Source organism: Ursus americanus, chromosome 14, assembly GCF_024610735.1.
Source record: "Ursus americanus isolate L20-20 chromosome 14, mUrsAme1.1.p, whole genome shotgun sequence".
Taxonomy (NCBI): Eukaryota; Metazoa; Chordata; class Mammalia; order Carnivora; family Ursidae; genus Ursus; species Ursus americanus.
Genome location: NC_142140.1, coordinates 41,825,141 through 41,848,527, shown reverse-complemented (window position 1 = coordinate 41,848,527; position 23,387 = coordinate 41,825,141). Strand labels below are relative to the sequence as shown.

Genomic DNA, 23,387 nt, shown 5'->3' with positions numbered 1-23,387 from the left:
TGGGGTGTGCTGGCCAGAGACTGTGCCACGAAGCTGCCACAGCAGGGCTCTGCCAGCGATGGGCACGCATGGCCAGTTTGCCGAATAGAAGTCATTCCCAATGTGTCAGCCCCAGAAGTTAAGATAAGTGGGCAGGAATTCAAAACCTCTCAACCTACCAGTTCTGTCAGGCTCAGGGTCTGGGTCGGGTAAGTAAAGACCCACACACCCTCCTCACCTCTTCGAGGGTTAGAAATGTTTAACTTGGGTGGCGGGGGACTGGGGACAGATGGTCCTAACACCCCATACTATCGAGAAACCAGTCATGGCACTGGACTGAGACAGGAAGTGTGTGGTACACCCTAAGCACTGACATATTAACGAAGGTGTAAACACCCCGGTCTAGAGCACCTCTGAGCTCAGAGTTGTAGGTCTTCTTACTGCTGACTCAAGGAAACGATACCATGGTATGAAGTCACTTTAAAAAAATAAAAAGGTGTGAAATGTCACGAAGTAGAGAGGCTGTAAGCCATGTTTCCGTGTGCGCTCTGTGGGCCCGGGGCATGGTCAGGACACCCAGAAGCGAAGGTGGGTGGCAGCCAGACACACTGGCTTTAGAAAAACCATCATGGCATGCCTGCAGAGGGCTGGTCAGGACAGACGCCCCGGGGAGAATCGTGGGGACACCCCTGTGTCCAAATACTTTTTCCACTGATGATCGAGGGCGAACGGAGTGTTCAGTGGTGACGCCCAGCAAACTCAGGGCAGCCCAGAACAGCTGAGCAAGGCACTGTGAAGCCTAGCGTGCTGGTCAGACGGACACGTCCACATGTAGGCCCTATGGAACTTAGTAAGACCCTCCCACGACAGCCCATGTCCGTGAGCTCCCAAGGGATGGCCTTGTCCTCATTAGCAAAATGGCCACTGTAACAGCCTTTAGAACATGAAGACTTTTTCTACGGCAAACATTTGAGGCTGTGTCTTTAATCAGCCCTATTAACCAAACTGATGTGACATATGTACATATAAATGGAGCTCTTTATTTTAAGAGGTATCTTGAAACGCCCTCTGGGGGAGGGGATCCACAGTGTCTTCGTACCGCAAGTGAAAATACTGCCCAGCTTTTTTATTTTTGATGTTCTGAGATCACGGGTCCAGGGTCATGACCTAATTCCTTAAATTTCTGGCATCTGGCCCAAACTCATCTGCACTATACCAAGAAGCTACCCGATAGCAGTGAAGGGGAGGCCTGCAGGTTGCAGAGAGTGGACTCTGCTTTCAGCCAGATCACTGTGCCACCACCCCGACGCCACGCTGCACCCTGGTTCGGACCCTGTCCATCTCGGGGAAAAATGCACAGCTCAGGCTGAGCTTACTGTGAACCTCTGTAAGTAGCTGATTATAGCCTTAGTCTGTTTTAGCCCAAAAGGCTGCCTCCCGCCCCATGAGGGCCTGAGGGGCCCAGCAAGGCTTCTTATCCATTAACTTTTACCTTCTGGCTTGGACAACACTTGATGACGACAGTTAACCGGAGTACCCAGCAGCCCTGTGGCCCAGTGCCCTTCCAAGTCATTCCACCCAAGAGTGCCCCGGAGAGCAGAGCCTTCCACAGGGATGAGGCAAGGGGAGCCCGTGGGAGGCAGAGCCCACGCAGCCACCAGACACCAGCACTGTCTGTGCAAGCAGGGAGTGCTCTTTGCTTCAAGGGGTCAGTTTCCCTGGCCTTGCATTGTCTAAAGGTCTGTGCCTTATGCGGAAAGGAGATTTACGCACTTTGTAACCCTGGGCCATGGGGACGAAGCTAAACTTATTTCCAGACTTCAGCTGTCTGAAGCCGTAAAGTCAAAGGCCTTTGTTGCTCTGAGGCGTGGAGGACAGGACAGTGACACTAAGAACTTCTTCCAGACTTCTGGAGAGGAGATGAGACCCCTCTCCAGGTGTGTGACACTCTATGTCAGGGACCCAATGGTCGCGCCAGGCAAGTTCTCACAACACTGTGACGCTGCATGGATGTGAAAGAAATCCAAGGAACAAACTCTTTTCCAAGGTCTTTCCTCATTTTCTCAGATGTCATGGAAAATGCTCGGCCCTCACTGTCAGCGTACCTAACGCCGTCATTCTCTAGAAGAAGAAACCTATCTGGCTCCAGCTGGCAGGGAGCGGGAGGAGATCTCAGCGCACCTGACTCTGTGGCCTTCGTGGGAGGCCGGCCAAGGAGCACGGCAGCCGGCTTTAAAGTGACTCCAAACATACTGACAAGACGCTGAAAAGAGAGACGAAATGTAGAAACCCTTTAGGCCTCCCGCCCGAGATCTAGGGGTTTACTCACTCCTGAGTGTGCATGGTTTCTCACTCCCAGAGCAACTAGGCTGAACGGGCCGGGGGAGAGGGGGGGCGAGGGAGGGGGAGAGAGAGAAAGAGAGAGGAGAGAGGGAAAGAGAGAGAAAGAAGGAGAGAGAGAGAGAGGGAGAGAGAGGAGACGGGGCAGGAGAGAGATAGGAGAGAGGAAAGGAGGGAGAGAGAGACGGAAGGATGGACAGAGAGAGGCAGGGAGAAGAAAGAGAAAAAGAGAAAGGAGAGGGGGGAGAATGTGTTGTTCTAGGGTTTTCTAAAACAGCAAAGCGCTGGCTGTCTGCTCAAGGGGCTCAGAACTCCATGTGGGAACGAGCTGAGCATAACCAGCATTTTAAGAAATGTCCCTTGAGGTCTCACATCACTCTCTTCATTACAAGTGCAAGTTTCCTGAACAAATTATAGGGAAAGCACCTAGTAAACTCTCAGAATTTCATCTAAGGAACGAATTCTTTTGAAAAGGCGGCCGCGTCCCGTGCTGTACGCCCGTGGGCCCCGCGGACAGCCTCAGTGTGAGCAGCCCGCTCCGAGAGCGCACGCTTGTGGTCTGCTGAACTGAGGCAGGACCGAGCCATCCCCTGCTTGGCGGCTTCCCTGAGCGAGCCCTGGGCACTGCGTGCGCCCGCATTTTCTTACTTCTTCACCAGCCGGCCACCCCCACCTCCTCACGGAGCTATCTGCACCACAGATCTGGGCAAGGGCTGCTTAAGGCAGCGAGACGAAGATGCGAGGACCTTGGCTGCTCTGCTCACCTCCGGAATGGACTTGACGAATCGGATCCCGTCATTGGCTCCTTTCACCTTGGCCAGGCAGGCGCAGAAGTAATCCCAGTAGTCCTTCCTGTTGCCCAGCAGGGTAGCCTTCTCCTTCTGATCAAACTGCGGAGACAGAGGAGGGTCAGGCCCGTGGCTGATCACCCCACCATTTCAATGATCGATAACAGCAACGGCTTCTTACTCACCTGTCCCAGACCAGGCCCTTTACGGGTGCCATTTTTACTGAATGGCAAAGGAGGGAGGGTGTTTCAACCCCCAGTTTACAGATGAGGAGACCGAGGCCGGGAAAGGTTAGGCAGCTGGCTAGGGTCACACAGCTAGTGGGATTCAGGAGGAACAGCTCCCCCAGAAAGCTCCCCACTCTGTGCATAGAGCTGGGTGGCAGACCACCAAAGGGGCTGTTCACACAGGATGAGGACGTACAAGAGAAAAGCCTTGAAGGCAACATGAAGACTTTCGGCTTTGTCTCAACTTAGGGAAATGAGTTCAGGACATCTTACCCTGGCTACTCTCAAGTCTCAAGACGGTTTTAATACAGACGTAATAAATCACATTAATGCCGGCTATGAGTCGTTTCAAATCCAAAACCAAAACGGGCTGACTGAAAGCGAGAAAGGTCCATAAATCGTGTCCCAGCGTAAAACAGAAGCAGCTGAAAAAGGACGGAAAGGTGACAGTCTCAACACGTCGGGGCGTCGCCTCCAGCAGGCGCTCTTCTCTAGACGGGCCTTGCTGGGATGTGACATGGCACACGTCCGTGGTCAAAAGGATAAAGGTGCGTCTTTCTATAACGTCACATTTTATAGTGTTTTTTTTCTGGTTAGGGAAGTTAAGATACATAGATTGTCAGAAAATCCTGATAAAACTAAAAAAAATATATATATATATATAATGCCTAACACTCCCTCCCTAAGATAACTTCTGTTGACATTTTGGTCCATTTCCTTCCCGCCTCCAGTGATTGCCTGTATTTTTCTGCATCTGCAGAACTCTCTAGATCCGTGCTTCTCCAAGCAAGCAGACATCAGCATGACACTGTGAGCACGTTCAGACAAAACTTCCTGGGCTGACCTCAGAGGCCCTGATTCAGCAGGTCAGGGTGGGCACGGAGAAGACATTTCTCACCCGCTCCCAGGTGATGCTGAGGCTGCTGGTCTGTGGACCCCACCACTCTGAGCAGCAAGGCTCTAAGATGGGAGCTTCTGGAGCATCTTCAGAGGGTCCACACACTTCCAGAGAGTGAGTGACTGGGTGTGTACCCATACAGGCATGTCTGTTTGGGGAGAGATCCCACGGCTTTCACCAGACTCTCAAAGGGGTATGCGACTGCCCCAGAGTTAAGATCCCTGCTAGCCAATGGCCTTGTGACTTGCCTCAAGATGACCTAAATCTCTAAAGAACGTTCTTGATGCCCACAACCATCCTAAGGGGCAACATTCCGATTCTCCAGAGGCTCGCACTCGGAGGCTCAAGCGCTCGGAGGCTCAAGCTCCAAGCGACCGGGGACTGCTCCGACCTTCAGTCTAACCAGGAAGGCTTCGTAGCTTCCCCGAGCTGTCTGAACCACATCCTGAATGCTGATGAGTCACCCGAGAGGGAACCGAGAGAACAGAGCAGAGATCAGTGCAGTACAGGAGTCACTTACTTGGAGGAGATACTCAAGTTTGTAAGAAAACTTATGCAGGCTGGTGCTGTCGTCCGTAATGGGCTCCCCTGCGTCCTTAAATTCTTTGCTTAGCTCGGTCACAGCATCTTTAAGACAACAAACAGGAACACGTAACTGGCCTCAGAGAGAGAAGCAGAATGACACGGGAAGCAGGAGGAGTAAGCGGCCAGTGACAGCAGAGCACCGGGGAAGCAGAAAGTGGAATGTGACCCTAGAAGGAGGGAGTGCTGAGTCTGAAGGCGCTAAGGTGTCCCGAGAGCCCACAGGTACAATACCGCTGCTCCCTGACGGGGCTCATTTCTTGGTCCTCCCTGTAGGCCCACCACGTACGTGGGCCTGGTAATACGCGTGCAGTTATTTGGCCAACAAAGGTCTGCTCTGTGCATGAGTCACTCGGCAGGCCCCTCTTACTGACTTCCAGACAGCCTTAGCCTTCCTTCTGGCCTTGTGTCTGGTTGTCTTTCACTATAACCCTACTGCTCAGTGCAGGCTAAGTTCCGGCTTCAGGAAGACCCAGAATGTGCAAATAAGAGTAATGAGAACAATCCCAAGAATGTCAACGATGACACCTGCTTCTGTGAGCTAAGTGCCCACCGGGGGCCAGGCCTGTGCATGTCCTTCTCATTTAATACGGCACTGCGAGGCGGGCATGGCTTTATTTACGCAAATTCAACACACAACTGGTTTTAAGATGCTCCCAACTGCAGAGCTGTTAAAATGGGGGGGGGGGGGAGTACAAGTGGAGAATGACGAAGGTTGGTATCATCATCCCCGTTTGGCAGATAAGGAACTCTGGGAGAGGTCAAAGCACTTGGCCAAAGACCCTGGGCTGCAAACGGCAGAGCTGGAATCAGAAGCCTGGTTTCTCCAGGGCTTTCTGACTCCGGAGCCCGCCTTTCCACTTCTAAGACAACTGGCTTCCCTGGGCAGAGAAGAGGGAAAACCACGTGTACTCTCGCTCGCAGCCTCTGCTGTGGCACAGAGGGACAGCAAGAAGCTGGGATTGGTGTGTAGATACTGGGAAGAGTGCCCCCGGCTGAGATGGTTGGGGCACGCTGCACAAAACCATCTTGCTCTGTGACGGCTCGTAAGGAGGAGGAGCCCCCAGCCCCTGGCTCTCTAGAACCATAGCTAGAAAGCAGACTTGCCCAGCTCTGAAGCTGAGCCTAAGCTGCTCAAATTTAATCGACGCTGACCTCTCGGGCAGAGGTCAGCAAATGGCGAAGACAGGCTCTTGGGACTGATTCTTATACCAAGTGACTGCTGTCCAGCGGCACCCTCTAGAAGTGGTTGCTGCGGCTGGCATCCAGAGCTGGGGGGAGGCGGGGAGGGACCCGGCCAGGGACCGGGGAAGACGCACAGCCTTTCTCCCCCACCCTCAGGTGGAGTTAACGCTCACAGCATGATCTGGGAACTCCTGAAATTTTGAAAGAAGGAGCCTTGCGTATGAAATATGAAGTTTTCAGCTCTAATCTCTGCTAATCCAAATTCATCACTTATGAATAATCTTAGTTTTCTGTGAATTACACATCTGTGTCTGCCAACAATCTCGAGCAGCGGGTGTTGTTGTCAAGCTGACCTAGCACGTGAGGGAAGCTGGGACCTTGGGAAGATGACGGGACTTGTCCAACACCTTCCAGGGTCAAAAGGCAGAGCCAGGAGCTGACCCCAAGGCCCGTGACACTGCTGTCACCAGGAGGAAGAGCGGGCTGCCCTGCAGTGGCGTGAAGGCTAAGCAGTGCCCAAGGACACCTCAGTTAGGGATGCACCACTCCCACGCTCCACGCTGCAGAGTTCTCGTGTGCCCGTGAAGCCAGTTCCCAACACATGCAAGGGAAGGGTCTTGAGAGAGTGGTGTCTCAAAGCACTCAGTGGGCTGCGTGCAGGACACTGAGACGGCCTTGGGATGTCAGGGACGACCAGACCAGCCAGGATGTGGGGTGGCAAAGGTTACCTGGACAAATGCCAACGCCTGCCTTCCTCCCTGGATCAGGAGGGCTAAGGAGGGGGGGGGGGTCCTCTCTTCCTCTCTCTCTCCTCCCAGTAAAGACCTCTGGGTCCCAAAGTCATCCTGGAGAACCAGAGACTGGCACGCAGAAAAGAAGGCCTACTTTGTGGAGAGACTTCTCAAGGCCAGTGGTGAACTCAGATTTGCAGAGATTGTCATTTTACTTTCTCTGCTTCTCTGTGTGTGTGTGTGTGTGTGTGTAGGCTTAAGAAAAAAACCCAGCTAATATTTTAGCCACAAGTAAGCTGGTGTGGTTAAGAATGTAGACTCTGGCACCTGGTGGGTGTGCAAACCCAGGCTCCGCCCAACTGGATGTGTCGCCTTGGGCAAGCCACTGAACTTCTCTGTGCCTGTTTCTGCACCTGCAGAATTGGGGTAATGGTTTCTACCTCACAGACCAAATGCGAGGACTCCATGAGTCATTATCCATAAGGCACATGTAGGACAGTGTCTGGTACATGTGAAATGCCAGGTGATGATTAGTTATTCAAGGCCCCAAATGCTATCTAAATGGGGAGATAAGCCTGGGAGCAATTTTTATCTCAGCGCCTTTTGACCTGCAGAATGAGAAGCCTACGGTGGCCGCCACTTGCCCGGTGGCCCTGGGTGTGACAGACTGCAGTTGGCCATCACTGTGCTTGAGCAGGTAGGAGCCTGGACCTTAAGCCCGTCGGGAGGGTATTGCTGTCATCCCTGCGACACGCAGGAAGCGGTCAGCTTCAGACCGTGCGGTAGCCAACGTGCTGGAGCTCCACAGAGGCCTGCAGACCCGCCCCGGGTATCTGGGGGGTGGGGGAACATGCCAGAATTCTGACCCCTGGGACATCACCCAGAAGGGTGAGGTCGGGCCCTGGGCTCTCCTCCTGAGGCTACTGCACTCCCTGTGCCCCTCCCCGGCCTGCCCTTCTCCAGGGCGATGAGAGCTACGAGTCTCGGTGGGTTTGCTGAGCTCAGGGAAGTCCAGGAGGCAGCGAGCCCAGAATTACAGTGCGTCACAGGAGATAGGCTGTCCGCCTGCCAGGACTAGGGAGGACAGCAAAACAAGAAAGACGGGTGCCTGGTCATCCCGCTCCAAGGGAGGGAGAACACGCCTTCCCAAATGAGCCAACTCCACCGCGGCCCGAAGGCTCGTGATTCAGCCGAAGACCGAACAGGCGGCTTGAAAACACACACATACACACACACCGAAAGCAGAACCAGACCCAGAAAAGGGTACTGGATTTTGTTGACAAACTGGCTTCACAGTGCTCTGAGAGGAGGGCCAGCCCAGCTCTCCCAGCCTGACCCGGGGTGGGCACTCCCGCAGGATGTGTCCCGAGGGCTCCCATTACTCCCCTCCGCGTGACGAGGATGACAGGATGACAGCAGGAGCACAGCCCCAGCTCCCCCACAACCGAGCCCCACATGCCTCCCCACCCCCCAAACTGCCGCACCTTGCAAATCGCGGATGATTCTCTGGAGCTGGCTCTCTGCCATGGGGGAAGCCATCTCGACTGGCTGCAGGCCGCCTCTCTCGGCTGTGCGCCTCCTGCCCGGGTCCGGTCAGCAGAGGTCAGACCCCATGGTGGCACCTGTACGAGGGGAGAAGGAGGCCATGGGGGAAGCAGTCACAGACACAATGTGAAGACAGCAGGACAGGAGCGTGTTCCGGGCACAAAGTCACCCCATCTCGGTGTCCTCCCTCAACGGGCAGGGCTTGACCTTTCTGTGGGTGCCTTGCTCGGTGGGCATCCCCTGGCTAGCTTCCGACCTGCTTATATTCAGACACAAGGACCTGGGTTGGGGCTTAAAAGGCAGCATGACTCGTTCCTTCTGAGCTTCTCTCCTCTTCCACCCTCTTAGGCAGGACAGCCTCACTCTTCTTCCACCTTTAGAAATGCCTCCTGGGGGCTCCCCTCACCCCCCGTACACCAAGGCCTGAACCAGGCCAACCCACACTCAGAGGGCCCGCTGAGCCAACAGAGCTGCCCACCACCGGACCCCTGTCTCCCCCCACCCGGCCCCATGTCCTCCCCAGGCTTGCTTCCTCTGAGGGACGGTCAGTAACCTCTGGCAGGGCGGTGGGGGAGGCGGGAGGCTGAGGACCCTTGGGGCTTCGGGATCAAGGAAAGCCGGCCTTGCCTGGTGGGGGAAGCAGCTCCCTCGTGGGGGCTCGGCAGCTCCAGCTGCCCAGAATCCAGCTCGGCCTGGCTGTGCAGACACCGCCTGGCCCGCACTGGGGGCCTGCGCAGCCCTCGGTCCGGTCAAAGGACACGTCTCTATTTTAAGCTTGGTTACAGTCCTCTTGCAGCTGGTGAGTCCTGAGTTACCGGCCCTGTTCGGGCAGCTGCTGAAGTGATCTAAGGACACAGTACTGGCTAAAGACCAACGGAGGTGAGGAGACATGAGTGGCACTGGGGAGAAGTCTGGATACGCACTGGGACACTCTCCTGTCCCTCCTTTAGAAGCTCCAATTCTTTCCTCAGCTGTCCGATGCAAGGTTGTGCAATGCTTGCTGGCAAAAGCCGGTAGCAAGGCTAAGGTGGCCATAGGGGCAGCCACCACTAAAGGAGGGACTACTGTGTGCCAGGTGCTGGGCCCTGTTAGGTGCTTGACACACGTGATCATTTTAATCTCGCAATCCCCCTAGTGCAGTAGATAACGTGCAAAGGACAGCCTGGTGTTCGAGAAGTCCCTGTGACTTGTCTAAGGCCATAGGCCAGTAAGGAGTAGAACTGTGGTTTGAACCCTGGTCAGTCTGATTCAAACCCTGCGGATTTATAGCTGAGCTACCGTCACTACTGCAAATGACCAACCACTTCCACGGGCTTCTAGGAACCGCCCCTCCAGCATCTCCCAAATAATGTGCCGCCACCCTGAGTGTTTCTAACATGCGCTGGTCCTCACTTTCTCGCCGCCATATTACCCTTCTCTCTCCAAGAGTTCAGGAGAGAAGGCTCTGGGGTAGAAATGGTCCCAGGTTTCAAGTTCCTCCAAATATTTACATAAGCATTCCAGCGTAGGCCTGAAAGCAAGAAGGGCCGCTGGGGCCGGATATGCCAAGGCCTATTTTTAACCAACAAAACCAGCACAGCAGTGACTCCAGGCAAACAAGGCCCAAAGAGGGCTTCTCGGGCCTAGGGGGAGCAAGACAGGCACACACGAATACCACACTCTCAGCAATTCCTGACACGGAGCCCAAGAGATGCAGGGGATCCACCGAGTGCCCTCCAAAGCCCCCTCACAAGTGATAGCACCCCGCCCATCACAGACAGCAAACTGAGGGTGGGAGTGGTTTTCAAGAAGCCAGCCTGCCCATCCCTGGGAGTCTCTCCAGGTCACCTGAGGAGCACAGCGCCTAAGCAGGAACCAGCCAGGGCCCTACAGAGACATCTCTGCAGGGGCTCTGTTGCCCAGAAGGACACTCTGTCCCTCCCAGAGAGGTAGAGAAAGTCGAGGGTCCTCACTGTCAATGCACAGTTGCCCCAGCTCCACGCTCTGTCCAAAGTGCCTACTCTGGGCAGGGAGGGGACACAGAGGCACACACGGCACCATCCAGCCCTGGAGGTGCTGAGCTGTGCTCCAAGGAGAAAGACAGAAAAATATCCAGATATCTGGACAACGGCAGGAGAGGTCCATACAGAGATATGAACAAAAAGTGATGGGTACTCAGCCATGAAAAGGGCTGAGCCACAGATACATACAACAAATGCTTTCTGCAGAGTGAAAACAGCCAGCCTGAAAGGTTACGTACTTGATGATTCCCTTTGCAGGCTATTCTTGCAAAGGCGAAATGCGGGGGAGAGATCCCCTGGGTGGTTGCCAGGGCCTGGGTGTGCAGGGAGGGCTTGACTCTCAGAGTCTCCAGAAACTGGGAGAGGCGGTTCTGTTCTGTGTTTTGCTTATGGTGGTGGTTATGGGACGGTATGTGTTTGACAAACATGTATTTGGCAGAACTCACAGATCGTGAATGGGGCCTCAACAAGACAGGCCGCACTGTGATGAATTCGGAAAGATGCCATGGGACCTAAGGAAGGGAAAATTAATGCTGCCTGGGGGAGGGAGAGGGTGGTAACCGAGCTGTGCCCGGCCTGCAAAGTAAGGATGAAGTCTCTGAAGAGACCCAAAGAGGAAAGGGCACCAGGATGGGGGGGGGGGGTTCAGGGGAGCACACAGGCTGCTTCTCTCCCCTCGTTCTCTCATCTGACTGTGGTCAGCGGAGGGCCTTGTCGTTTCTGGGAGAAATAAACTCAGAGGAAGACGACCCATACTCCCCAGGTCCTCAAAAGCAGCCCCCCGGGTGCGTGTGCATGCTTCAAACTAGGGTGAAACCCACACCCGTCGAAGAGGGCAGGCCGCGACTCCAGCAACACGCTGAGTGGCCTCACCCAGGCTCTGGCCGGGCCCTCTTCTCTGAGGCCTGGCCAGGAAGAGAACAAGGTCTGCAGACCAAAGTGGCGTCCTGGCATGACGGGCCTCAACAGGCAGAAGCGGGCTCAAGACTTGCTGGCCCTCTGGGGAAGCTGCCCAGTGCCCGCACACACGCGGGAGGCCTCCTCTGCCTGACCCTCGGAGCGCGCTCCGCTGATGCCAAGTTCCCAGGTCACGGGGTGAGCTGGGCCCAGCTACTGATGACGTAAGCTGGTTTTCCAAAATGCCTGAGTCACCACCCAGGTAACGCGCCCCAGGAAACTAGCTGCTGGGGCTGGTGGGCCTGGGTGGGCTTCCCCACCGCGGACATGGGTCCCACCTCGCAGGGTTTCACGAAGTTGGACTGGAGTTTCCTTTGAAGATCATGGTCACCATCAGGATGCTACTTTCCTGGACACGGAAGGGTGGCTCTTAGCGCTTTGCCCCCCTCTTCCCTGGTCTGAGGTCATTATGAATCCCTGGAAGGCAAAGAACGAGGCACCGTCTCTCTCGTCACTCTGTGGTCAACTTCCTTGTGTCTCCAGATAAACTTGCCCTTTGGTTGAGGGATGAGAGAGTTTTTATTCACAACACTCCTGACACCAACAGTGTGGCTTTTCCCTACACCGACAACCAGTTCTGACTCCAGCTGGGTGTTCTTTAATTCAATTCAATCCTGACACTGACTCCCTGGACTTCGTGCAGACCCCACCAGTCAAAGGCTCTGCCCACAAGACGTCCCTGGCTTCAGATGCTGGTCACAAGCCCCAGGCTGCTGCTCCCTGTAGTTCTGACCAACCGGCTATATACTGGGGCTCCCCATCGGGGCACCTGAGTGGCTCAGTCGTTAAGCATCTGCCTTCGGCTCAGGGCATGATCCCGGGGTCCTGGGATCGAGTCCCACGTTGGGCTCCCTGCTCTGCTGGGAGCCTGCTTCTTCCCCTCCCACTCCCCCTGCCTGTGTTCCCTCTCTCCCTGGCTGTCTCTCTCTGTCAAATAAATAAATAAATCTTAAAAATAAAATAAATAGACTCGGGGTCCCCATGAGCCCTTCCTCGGGTTTGATAATTTGCTAGAACAGCTCACAGAACTTGGAAAAACACTACTACTGATGAGGGAACAGAAGGCAAGCTGAGGACAAAGCAGAAACTGACACCCCGCAACCCCCCCCCCCCCCGCCATGGGATGTAGGTGACATTCCTCAGGCACTCCTGGCTGCCCTAAAGGACAAAGAAATAGTTAACCTAGGGGGGCCTGGGTGGCACAGCGGTTAAGCGTCTGCCTTTGGCTCAGGGCGTGATCCCGGCCTTATGGGATCAAGCCCCACATCAGGCTCCTCCGCTATGAGCCTGCTTCTTCCTCTCCCACTCCCCCTGCTTGTGTTCCCTCTCTCACTGGCTGCCTCTATCTCTGTTGAATAAATAAATAAAACCTTTAAAAAAAAAAAAAGAAATAGTTAACCTATAGATACCACAATCCTGCAAGACTTAAGTCTCCCTCAGTTTTACAAATGTCTTTAGCAGGGGCGCCTGGGTGGCACAGCGGTTAAGCGTCTGCCTTCGGCTCAGGGCGTGATCCTGGCGTTGTGGGATCGAGCCCCACGTCAGGCTCCTGCGCTGTGAGCCTGCTTCTTCCTCTCCCACTCCCCCTGCTTGTGTTCCCTCTCTCGCTGGCTGTCTCTATCTCTGTTGAATAAATAAATATAAAAAAAAAAAAAAGACAAATGTCTTTAGCAGTTTACAAGAACGAAGCATTTCTACCAATAACCTACCTTCCGGAAGGGAATGTAGATACAATTAAATGCCCTTATAATCTGCAGCCTCCAGGAAGTGCCCAACTACCTTCATGTTAATGCCTTACTAGAGGGGTAAACAACTTTAACTTGACAATGGCAAGGCCTCTGGTATCTTGTGAGTCTTCCTTAACATATGAAAGTATTTCCTCAACCTCCCTTTTCCCTCACCCCCCCAACCCCATGGTATATAATCAGCCACCCCTCACAACACCGGTGCAGCAGCTCTTTCTGCCCACGGGTCCTGTCCCTGTGCTTCAATAAACCACCAATTTTGCACCAAAGACGCCTCAAGAATTCTTTCTTGGTCGTCGGCTCCGGACTCCCCCCCACTGAACCTCACGTGTATTCCATGTCCTCATCACTACGACCCGTTTATTTTACAGGATACAATTTGGGACCGGACAAGGGGAAGAGATGCGGGCTGGGGCGGGGGGAGGTTGGTTTGAGGGGTGTGGGGCTTCCATGCCCTCAGGGTTCCCCTACCTTCAGCCCTTCAGCTGTTCACTGACCCAGAAATTCTCAGAACCCCATCATTTAGGACTGTTTTTTTTTAATATTTTATTTATTTGACACAGAGACAGCCAGTGAGAGAGACAGCCAGTGAGAGAGAGACAAGCAGGGGAAGTGGGAGAGGAAGAAGCAGGCTCCCAGTGGAGGAGCCTGATGTGGGGCTCGATCCCAGAACGCCGGGATCACGCCCTGAGCCGAAGGCAGACGCTTAACGACTGCGCCACCCAGGCGTCCCCATTTAGGACTTTTTAACGGAAGGTTTCATTGCAGAGGCACGGCTAATTAAACACTGGCCACTGGAGATCAACTCCCATCTTCAGCCCCTCTCCGCTCCCAGAGGTCTGGGGTGGGGCTGAAAGGGCCAAACCTCTATTCACGTGGTTGGTTCCTCTGGCAATGAGCCCCATCCCAAAGCGATCCAGGGGCCCACCCAGTCACCATATTAGCATAACCTCAGGTGTGGTTAAAAGAGGCTTGTCATGAATAACAAAAGACAGTCCCATTACTCAGGAAATTCCTAGGGTTCCAGAAGCTCTGTGGCGGGAACCCGAGACAAACACCAAATATCTATTTCCTATTGTATCACAGAGATTACGTGAAGCAGCCCGATCCTGACAACCCATTAGCAGAAGGCTCTCGTAACTCAGGAGACACTTAGAGCTTCTATCCACACGGCCTTGGCCACGCACAGCTGCTTCAGCACCAGGGGAGTGACTCCAGGACTCCCATGCCTCCCAAGACCCCCAAGGCGCAGATCGCCTCCATGAACCCAGGGTCCTTGCTGCAGGACCTGTAAAAACCTCCATCGCTCATCTCTGGCAAGCTCTTTCAAATACCAGAGAAATTCATTTCCTAAAACTTGGGGAACACTGGATTCTCTTGCCAACGACTCGGACTCGGAATTACGTTTTAGCTTATCCAGCATGTCTAAAAGCATCCGATATTCTGATAGAGTGCAACAGGGGCTAAATGCATTCTTAAAAATTATTATTACCTGGGACTATTGCCCGAGTTCCTAGTCATAGCTTCGGTATTATTCTAGAAGTAAAGAACCTTCCCCAAACTCCAGATTCCTCCTATACCTGCCCAGATGCCCTAACAATAGAGAGAGCAGTTTCGTCCCAAATTAAGATACAAAGACACCAACTGACTCCTGTAAGCTTATTTACACGCCCATGCTAATGACTCAGATTCATAATGTTGCCCAGAAACCGGCTTTGGCAGGCGCAGCACAGCATCTGACGAGTCACAGTAAGGAAAGAAGGATCCGAAGGGGGAGGAGGAGGTTTGGGGCGTGGAAGACAACCTTGCCCTGTCTTCAGAATTTTTTCTACTGGCTCCTACCCCAATAGCTGAGAAGGGACCCGGAGAGGGCGCCGGGCCATTGGGCTCCTCCCCTCAATCCCAAACAAGGGGAAACATACCAGTGGTGAATTCCACCCCGACCAAGAAAGAATGTGAACAAGGGCAGTTCAGATCTGCAGAAGGCAGAAAGCCTCTCTGGAAGAGTCCATTGCCTTGGCCTGGTCCCACACACCCAGCAGCATCTAATCTAGTTGCTACCTCTGCGGGGGTGGGGGGCACTTGGCTGGTACCTGCAGCTGAGGCCCGGTGGTCCTGCTGGCTCAGTCCCGGAGCGTTGGCGCTGGGCAGGCTGCCCTCGGCAGAGCCTCCAGAGGGTGCCAAGGAGAGTGCTCAGGAGTCTGTCAGAGGCCAGCTCAGAGGCAGACATGAACACGTGAACAGAGGCTCAGGAGGCGACCCAACCCCTCAGACCTAATTAAAGTGTTGACCAACTGCGTGCCTCGGTCATCTTTCCCACACACTCCTTCTTGCTTGTGATATTTTGTAAAAGGGAGTGGAGACTTGAGCCTTTGCCATCCCTTCGTGAACCTTCTCGTGGCCCTCGCCCTCCCACCAACAATTCCAGGCTTCTCGGTCGCTGCCCCTGGACCACACACAGAACTGGCTCTGGTTCCAGCCCACTAGCCCACGAGGGCAGGGTCGAGACACCTGTGGATGGGAGGTGTTGCCTCTGGGGGAAGCTGACTGTCTTTTTTTAGGACAGGGTCAGGGCAGCTGCTCTGGAAGGAGCCACACATCCGTACCTGAGGTCTTGCCACCAGAAAGCCCAGAGAAACTATCCAGGAGGTGCGAGTGCATGTGTGGAACTCCGGTTAGTCTCCGGGATAGTTGTTCGAACACTCGAGAACTCGGCTGGAGCACCTGTGTCTTCCCGTGCCCACACAGCACAAACCCACCCGGATGCAGAAAACTGCAGAGCTCCAAAACCATATGCTCGGGCAACTCTCCTGACCGGAGGATCAAGGGGGTCAGTCCAGCCAGTGACAAATTACAAACTGAATCTCTGACAGAATATGCTTTAGCCACTAACCACGGCCTTGAGGAAGACTGCGTATAACCCGTATGTGTTAAGAGACTGTCAGCCGGGCAAGAGGGATTTGCTGGGCACCCCTAGTGAGAGGCAGACCTGAGCCAGGGGTGGGCCCTGGCCTTCAAGAGAGGAGAACAGACAGCATATACCCTACTAAGCTTACAGACGGATAAGAGATCACCTGAGGCCTGCGAAGGGCTTGGATGAAAAGGAGGTGAGCACAGAAGGCACCAGATTCTACTCTGCTCATAATTCTAAGCCCCACTGCCTTCCTTCCACGTTTGTGGCCATTCGCCAGTATGGTAATTTCTCGTTTAACCTGTTCTTCCCACCTGTCTGTAAGCTCCATCACTACTCACATTTCCCCAGCACCTAGCACAGTTCTGACCCGTGGACAGCCCGCGATAAATTACTTACTGAAGGAAGGAATCAGTCAGACAAAACCAAACACAGAGCCTCTTGCTCCACAAGCCAAACTAAATCTTAGGCATAGAAATGTACCAACATGTAAATAATGCTAATCACCCTTCCATGGCAGGAAACGGGTAAATTTTCAAAAAATCTGATTTCTCTGATATTTCAATTTTCCTTTACTGGACATAAATTACTTTCACGTTGACTAAAATAACGCATTAAAAAATCACACTGTGATTACAGACATTATACCATCATTATTGTGGAAATACTATGGAATTATTATCCCAAGAAGAAAGGGAATAATGTAACTTAGGGACTAGAGGGATGCAAGTGTGTCTACGGGAGAAAGTGTGCCCCACAGCTCTGGCCGGACGCAGTCTTACCCAGAAGCCTCCTTCACCCTATCTGGACAAAGATAACCACTGGCCACTCCGGGCACCTCTCCCACTCACCCAATCTTCCCAAGGCCCTTCCCTTCCCTTTCTGCATTCCTGGGACTTGGATCTGGAAGCATAAACCAGGAACACTCCCAGGGTGGGGGAGGTACTGATGGGTCTGAACTCCGCTGTGCTCCTTGGATGCCAAGAGCAGCATCCGGGTACAGACAGGGCAGGGGGTGGGGCTATGCCGGCAGACAGGAAGGGTGAGCAAGACCCAGGATGGCTCTGAAGCTGGAGTTTGGCAATGGGCAAGAAAACTTTCTTTTACCAACTGTAGCTGAGGCTTGCCAATTTGGACCCTATTCGGATTCTGGAATCAGACTAGTCATGTGAAATTTCCATTCCCTAGCGTGCAATGGGTAATTCGATAAAGATCGTGCCATGATTGGGTGAGAGCATGCTAAATTTAGCTCACCAAACTCTTTTCAGGCAATTTAAGCAAATCTGTCTATCCTGGGGAAGTTATTTGACCTTTTCCTAACTTGTGTGGGGTTTTTTTCCCCATTTTTTTGTTGGTTTCCCCCCATGTGCAATGTGGGGAGGTTATCCTTTATCTTCCTTAAGGAAGAGGCGGGCAAGGAGCACACATTCCAAGGGGCTAACTTTGGCGGAGGCTTCCAAGTGCCCCCTCCCTGCTCTTGACCAAGGCTCCAGGCGCCCTGGAAGCAGCCCATGGGGCTACAGGTTCAGCTCGAGGAAATGCCTTCTGGCTCCTTGTGAAACCACCACTTCTTGTTCGGCTGTCCAGCCTCCCTGGACCTCCCACAGGATGCTCCTCTTGGCCTACCCCCCAACCCCCGGCATACTAATGGCTTGTTTGGAATGCTTTTTCACCTCAGGTTTTTCTTTTGGATTCCACAGGCTCCCCTAACTCGGTTTTTTGCCCCAGGTCAAAGATGCCATACCCCAGGCTCCTGAGGTGGTCAGCCAGACCTGCCCGCGGGCCCCAGAACCAGACCACAGAGTCCCCTCAGAACCACGCTGATACACACGTCGTCATCCCTGCAAACAGGATCTGGCCAAACTAGAAACAGGTGCTTGGTGTGTTTCAAATGCCACAAAGGCCTTCGTGAACAGGGAAGACATTGGTGGTCACGAAAACCATGAGGTTGACTGGCTCCAACATGTGCAAGAGGGGAAAACACCTCCGGCCCCATGGAGCACACCACCCTCATCTCGTAAAAGCCTTGAGCCCATGTGCTCTGAGGCTGAAGCTCCTGTTGTGGGGCAGTCTGGTGACAAACAGTGAGTCTAAAAGCAGCAGAAGGATAAATACGGACCCATGGAAACATTTCAGTACCCACCCCGCTGATTCATTGACCTGTTCAAACAGAGGCTCTCTACCAATCAAAAGCTTGAAAAACAAAAACGAACAAACAAAAACTCCAAAAAACTGGCACTGAGATCCCAAACAGAAAACATTGTTCATCTCTGGAGCAACACAGTGACCTTCCGCACTAGGTGAGTGGATGCTTACGAGGCCAAACTCCACTCATCTCTGCTCACGGGCGGCACCTGGCTGGTTACCCTTGTAACCAGTTAATGCACCTGCCCTGCTGTGCGTTCCGGGGCTCCTCCAGTGAATGTGGCCCCAAACTCTTGAGTTCCTATCGGTGATTTTCACCACGAGACCACAGCTGGGCAATATGCTTCCTCAGCCTCATGTTTAAAGACATTTCAGCCTTGAGTCACCGAAGTTGTCCTTGGAATCACCAGAAAATACAGGTTACCCATCAGCCAAACTTCTACCCTAAAGGGAAGAGAGGGACTGCCATTTCTCGGGTGCCTGTTATGTGTTCTGGAGGCAACAGCCCACAGCCTCGGTGACTGATACAGGTCAATGTCACCAGCTGCTCTGATCTTGTCTGTTTGGGGTGGTTCCTCTCATCACAAACATCGGGGGGGGGGGTGGTATTGTTCCCTAAAAGGACCAGGCTAAAAGCATGCCTCCTGAATCCATGCTATTGCCCCCAAACCAGCCACAAGGAGCAAAGGCCATCCAAGGAGCAGCTAGAAGATCGACTCTAAAGCAACTACAAAAATAAAGTCGAATACAACTTGCAGATTCTAACAGGTGGGCACATGTTCACCATACAATTCTGTCAGTGATTATGTTTATTTTCCTAATAAAATAGTGAACACAATTTAAAAGCTACATGAAGCACTACACAAAGATGAACACTTTTACTAGAAGCAGAAAACCTGTTTCCTAAAGCAAGAGCCATTTCAGATCCTTGTAATCAGAGAAGGCCACGTCCCTTCACTGAGATAGTTAACTCCGATTTCCAGGGTGATCACAACGATGGCCCACAACTGGACAGGGAATTCAGTAATTGATGAACAGTGGCTGTCACAGAAAGGGGGCGGGGTCGAGTAGAGTCCACTCAACATGGGCCCTCTTCGGAAGGTGGGAGCCACAGAAAACATTAAACCTCAGCCAGACGGCTCTTTCCTGGCACCAACACGCAGAGGAAGCCGCATTAGACAGATGGCAGGAGAGTAAAGCTTGCTACAGAGACCACAGGGCTTGCAGGGGCAGGAGGGCAGTGAGCAGATTACAGCCTGATCCTCTGCCCTCAAAGAGCCCCTGACCCATTTCTCTGTGGGAAAGGAAACTGCCGTGGTAAGACAAGCTGAGGGGCAGAGGCTGCAGCCAACACAAGCAGTTTCTATAAGTGCTCAATTTTTTTCTGGAGGGGGCAGCCAATGGGAGCCGTGAAGAATGATGAGGGGCATCAGAGGACACATGTGCATTAACAGGGAGCCACGTGGTTAATGTGTCAACCACACACGCTTTCCTCACACAAAAATAAAATAAAATCCAGCGCTTCCCCTACAACAACCCCCACCCTAGGTTCTGAATAGCATGGACTCCCATGCAGTCACACCACAATCCCAAACCTACAGGTGTTTCAGGAAAAAGCACTGGGGGGGTGTCTCGAGATCCTGCACCTGGACACAAGGTAAAGAGAATGGGCCAAGGCCTGAAGATGGCCCGGGATGAACAAACTGTCCCCTTATGGGTGGAAGGGCGAAAAGAGGTCTGGGCTGTCCCGGCCCAGCTAAGCCAGGACCTTAACTTTTTAAGGTCAGCAGCCTTCCGGGCAACGCAAGCAGAAACTCCGGGACCTGGACTCCTGTGCCTAAAGGATCCAAAGCTTATTCTGAGACTCCCATATGGTGGGCTCCTTGGCGGCCCCTCAGCCATCGGAGGTCCTGGAACTGGTGTTTGGGGGTCTGTTTTTCTAACTGACCACCGGAGGCAGCCTTGGCTCCGGGATTAGTTTCAGCCCCGGCCCGAGGTGCCTCCCAGGCCCGCTGGGCAAGGGCAAGGGCTCGGGCGGGGTCCGGGGGAGACCCGCGATGGGCGGGGACGGTGAGGGCAACAGGTGAGAAGCCGCGCCCGGACGGAAGTTCTCAGCTCCCGGGCCAACAGCTGCCCAGGCTCCCCCAAGGTCCGGCCGGCCCCCCGCGGCACTTACGCGCTCGTGGGTCCACCGCTGGGCAGAAGCGAAACTTTCTGGGGCCCAGCGGAAGAGTGCGGTAGCGCGGCGTAGCCCGCCATGATACGCAGAGCCGCCGCAGGCGGGCGCGAACTACAACTCCCGTCATGCTCCGCAGGGCCAATGCCTACAAGTCCCGTCGGACCCCACTGCACAGGGGCTCCGGCTCCGACTCCCTGTTCTCTCCGCGGGGCTGAGGTTTGCATCTCCCACTGGCGCCGCGGTGCCACCGGCCCTAGCTTAAACCTTGCAGTGCCCGCGGGCTTGTGTGTCCACAGGTCATCTGTGTGGCACCTTGAAAGCAGTGCTGTCCCCGTGCGGCTTTTGAGAACTTGAAACGCGGCTAGTTCGGGTTGAATCGTACATGGGCTGTAAGTGCAAAATACACCTGACTTCCAAAGACTTAGTATGTAAAACATCATGTGAAATAGCTTATTACTACTTTTATACTGACTCCGTGTTGAAACGGTAATATTTTTGATACGTTGGGTGGGCTAAATGAAAAGTATTATGTACAATACTATGTATTGCTGGGCTTCACATCTTTTTTTTTTTTTTTTTTTAAGATTTTATTTATTTGTTTGACAGAGAGAGAGGCAGCCAGCGAGAGAGGGAACACAAGGAAGGAGAGTGTGAGAGGGAGAAGCAGGCTCCCAGAGGAGCAGGGAGCCCGATGCAGGGCTCGATCCGAGGACCCTGGGATCACGACCCGAGCGGAAGGCAGACGCCTAATGGCTGAGCCACCCAGGCGCCCCTGTGCTTCGCATCTTTTGATCCCCTCACTTCTTAACAGGGATCTATTGGAATTCAATGCTCAAAAAGTAAGTGTTAATAAACTATCGCCCCTGATTTGGGGTGCCATGTGCCAGAGGACCCCATGTCCCTGGGGTCATCACCCCAAGTGCTTGGGGCCATGTCCCCGCTTGACCAGGGTTGTGAACTCACATCCTCAGGGCTGTGACACCTCATGCTCAGGTCCATGACCCCATGTCCTCTGAGTAGTGACCCCTTGTGCCAGGGGCTGTGACCCCACGTCCTCGGAGCTGTGACCCCTTGCCTCAGGCAGTGACCCCACGTGACTGGGGCTATGAATGTTGGAGTGTGACCTCTCTGAGCCCTGGTGCCCTCCTTGTTCTAAGTGGGAAACAGAAACCTCACAGGATGATTATGAGAGGTAAAAATGTCTGGGCCCGGCACAGAGCAGATCTCAGTAAAAGTCCGTTTCCAATCTCCTGTGGGTGGCTTCAGTCAGATGCAATCTTCTGTGAGGCCAGGGTAGACACTGAAGCCTCACGAGGGGCTCTGAGATGCACGAGAATTCCCCACACGTCCACTGAGGTTGGTGCCCTGTATTAATGCTCGTGCTGCCACAACAAAGTCCCACAGCCTAGGTGGCTTAAACAGGTCTCCAGGCCAGAAGTCTACGATCAGGGTGTCTGCAGGGTTGACTCCTTCTGAGGCTGTGGGGGAGCACCTGTTCCATGCCTCTCCTAACTTCTAGTGGTTGGGGCAATCTTTGGTGTTCTTGACTTATGATAGTATAACTCCCGTCTTCACATGGCAATCTCCCTGTGTCTGGGTCTGTGTCCAAATTTCCTCTTTTTGTAGGGACACCAGTCATATTGGTTTATAGGCCTGCCCTCACCCATATGAGCTCAATTTACATATGCAGTAACCATATTTACAGAGAAGGTCACATTCAGAGGTACTGAGAATTAGGACTTAAACATAAGAATTTGGTGGGGAGTAGGGGGAGGACACAGTTCAACCCATATGTGCTGGAAGCTATAGGTTTATATCCCCTAAAGAACCTCATGGAAATGCAACTCATGAAATTAAAGACCCATACGCTTTATTTTTTTAATCACAGGAAGGGATCTTAGAGATAACTGAGTTTAAACCTCTCCAGTTACGTTGAATAAATAAGGAGAGGAAGTGGCTTGCTAAAGATCCAGCCAGAAAGGAGAATGTGACTTCCTATAAAGACCAATGTGGATTTCCTCTGATTTTTAAATAAACAGAAGATGCTTTGAAAAATTAGTAATGTTCAGTGTTTTGTGTTTTTTTTTTAAACTCACATTATCCTTACTATTGAAAAAAACCAGAGGCAGATTGTTGAGCCAATTGTAACCAAAGTGGGGGGAAAGATACAGGTGGGTACTTCCTTCTCCAAACTCCCATAGCTCATTGCAAAGTGCTTTGAAACGGTTTCAATGACAAGATTAAGGTGACGTATTCAAGGTGAGCGTTCCCAACTGTGTGGACAATCTACCCATGTAATTTACTCTGAGTCAAGAATGTTCATCCAAGTCATCTAGAAAGAGGGTCAGCGTTTCCCTGGGACTGGAGTAATCCTATGGAAATCTTTCCCCAAATAGGAATGACCAGAGACTGGCCAACTTGAGAGTGGGGCTAATTTGTCTTTGCAGTCTTACACACTCCCCCCACAACATGGGCTTCCTTCTGCCTTCACACAGAGTGGGCCTCCACGTGTGGCCAGGAACATTCTGGAGGTCTACATACCCCCTCTCACCCCCTGGCCCCATCTCTAATCCTTGCAACTATCCAGTTCGCCATGCCCATCCACTGTCCATATCTTCTTTCTAACCATGAGTGATGCTCAAATCTGATTTTCTGATATGGTCAAAGTCAAGGAACCAAGCTGCCATTGTCCTTTGGTCCCTCTGGCCACACTTTCTTTTGTGGAGGGGCTGGGGGTATGGAAGAGGGGATTACAGCCACCTTGCACCTAAAATCTGGGCTGGCCCCAAGGTAGAGAGGGGAGTTCAAGATAACCCTTGTTCCCCTTCCCAAACTTCTCCCAAACCTGCAAAGTATCTCCCACCAAGTTTTCAGGATACCTGAAATTCCTAGCAGGAAGTGTATCATTCCTTCTGATTGGAAGGCTGATCTCTGAAAAGTCCTTGTTCTGACACAATTAGTCACAAAATAGGAAAAAACCTTGGACTTGAAGACAGCCAACTTAGGTGCCAGGCCAGGGGAGAGATGAGCCATGGAGCACTCAGGACACACTTGGCCTCCTGGATGATTTTGCCCAAGGCCTAAAAAGAGCCAATTTCCCACCATCCTGAGCCACACAAGGGTTGTTCCACACTTTGTCTCCAATCTTCCTCCTGTATTTCTCCCTCTACCCTAA

General features: G+C 53.0%; 1 protein-coding gene across 4 annotated transcripts in view; it reads right to left on the bottom strand.

Moving 5' to 3' along the window:
• The window catches only part of FYCO1 (FYVE and coiled-coil domain autophagy adaptor 1), a 74,915-nt gene extending 54,577 nt beyond the window's left edge, over positions 1 to 20,338 (bottom strand). For 3 of the 4 annotated variants that reach the window (XM_045778879.2, XM_045778882.2, XM_045778883.2), the window contains exons 1-4: positions 20,210 to 20,338; positions 8,215 to 8,352; positions 4,753 to 4,859; positions 3,084 to 3,209 (exon numbers count right to left, since the gene is read on the bottom strand). In XM_045778879.2, the coding sequence (XP_045634835.2) occupies positions 3,084 to 3,209; positions 4,753 to 4,859; positions 8,215 to 8,269 (288 nt within the window). In that variant the 5' untranslated portion in view covers positions 8,270 to 8,352; positions 20,210 to 20,338. Of the gene's footprint in view, positions 1 to 3,083; positions 3,210 to 4,752; positions 4,860 to 8,214; positions 8,353 to 8,902; positions 9,056 to 20,209 lie in introns of those variants that run through there. The other variant, XM_045778880.2, reaches the window with a different exon arrangement.
• Between the last annotated feature and the right edge of the window lie 3,049 nt (positions 20,339 to 23,387).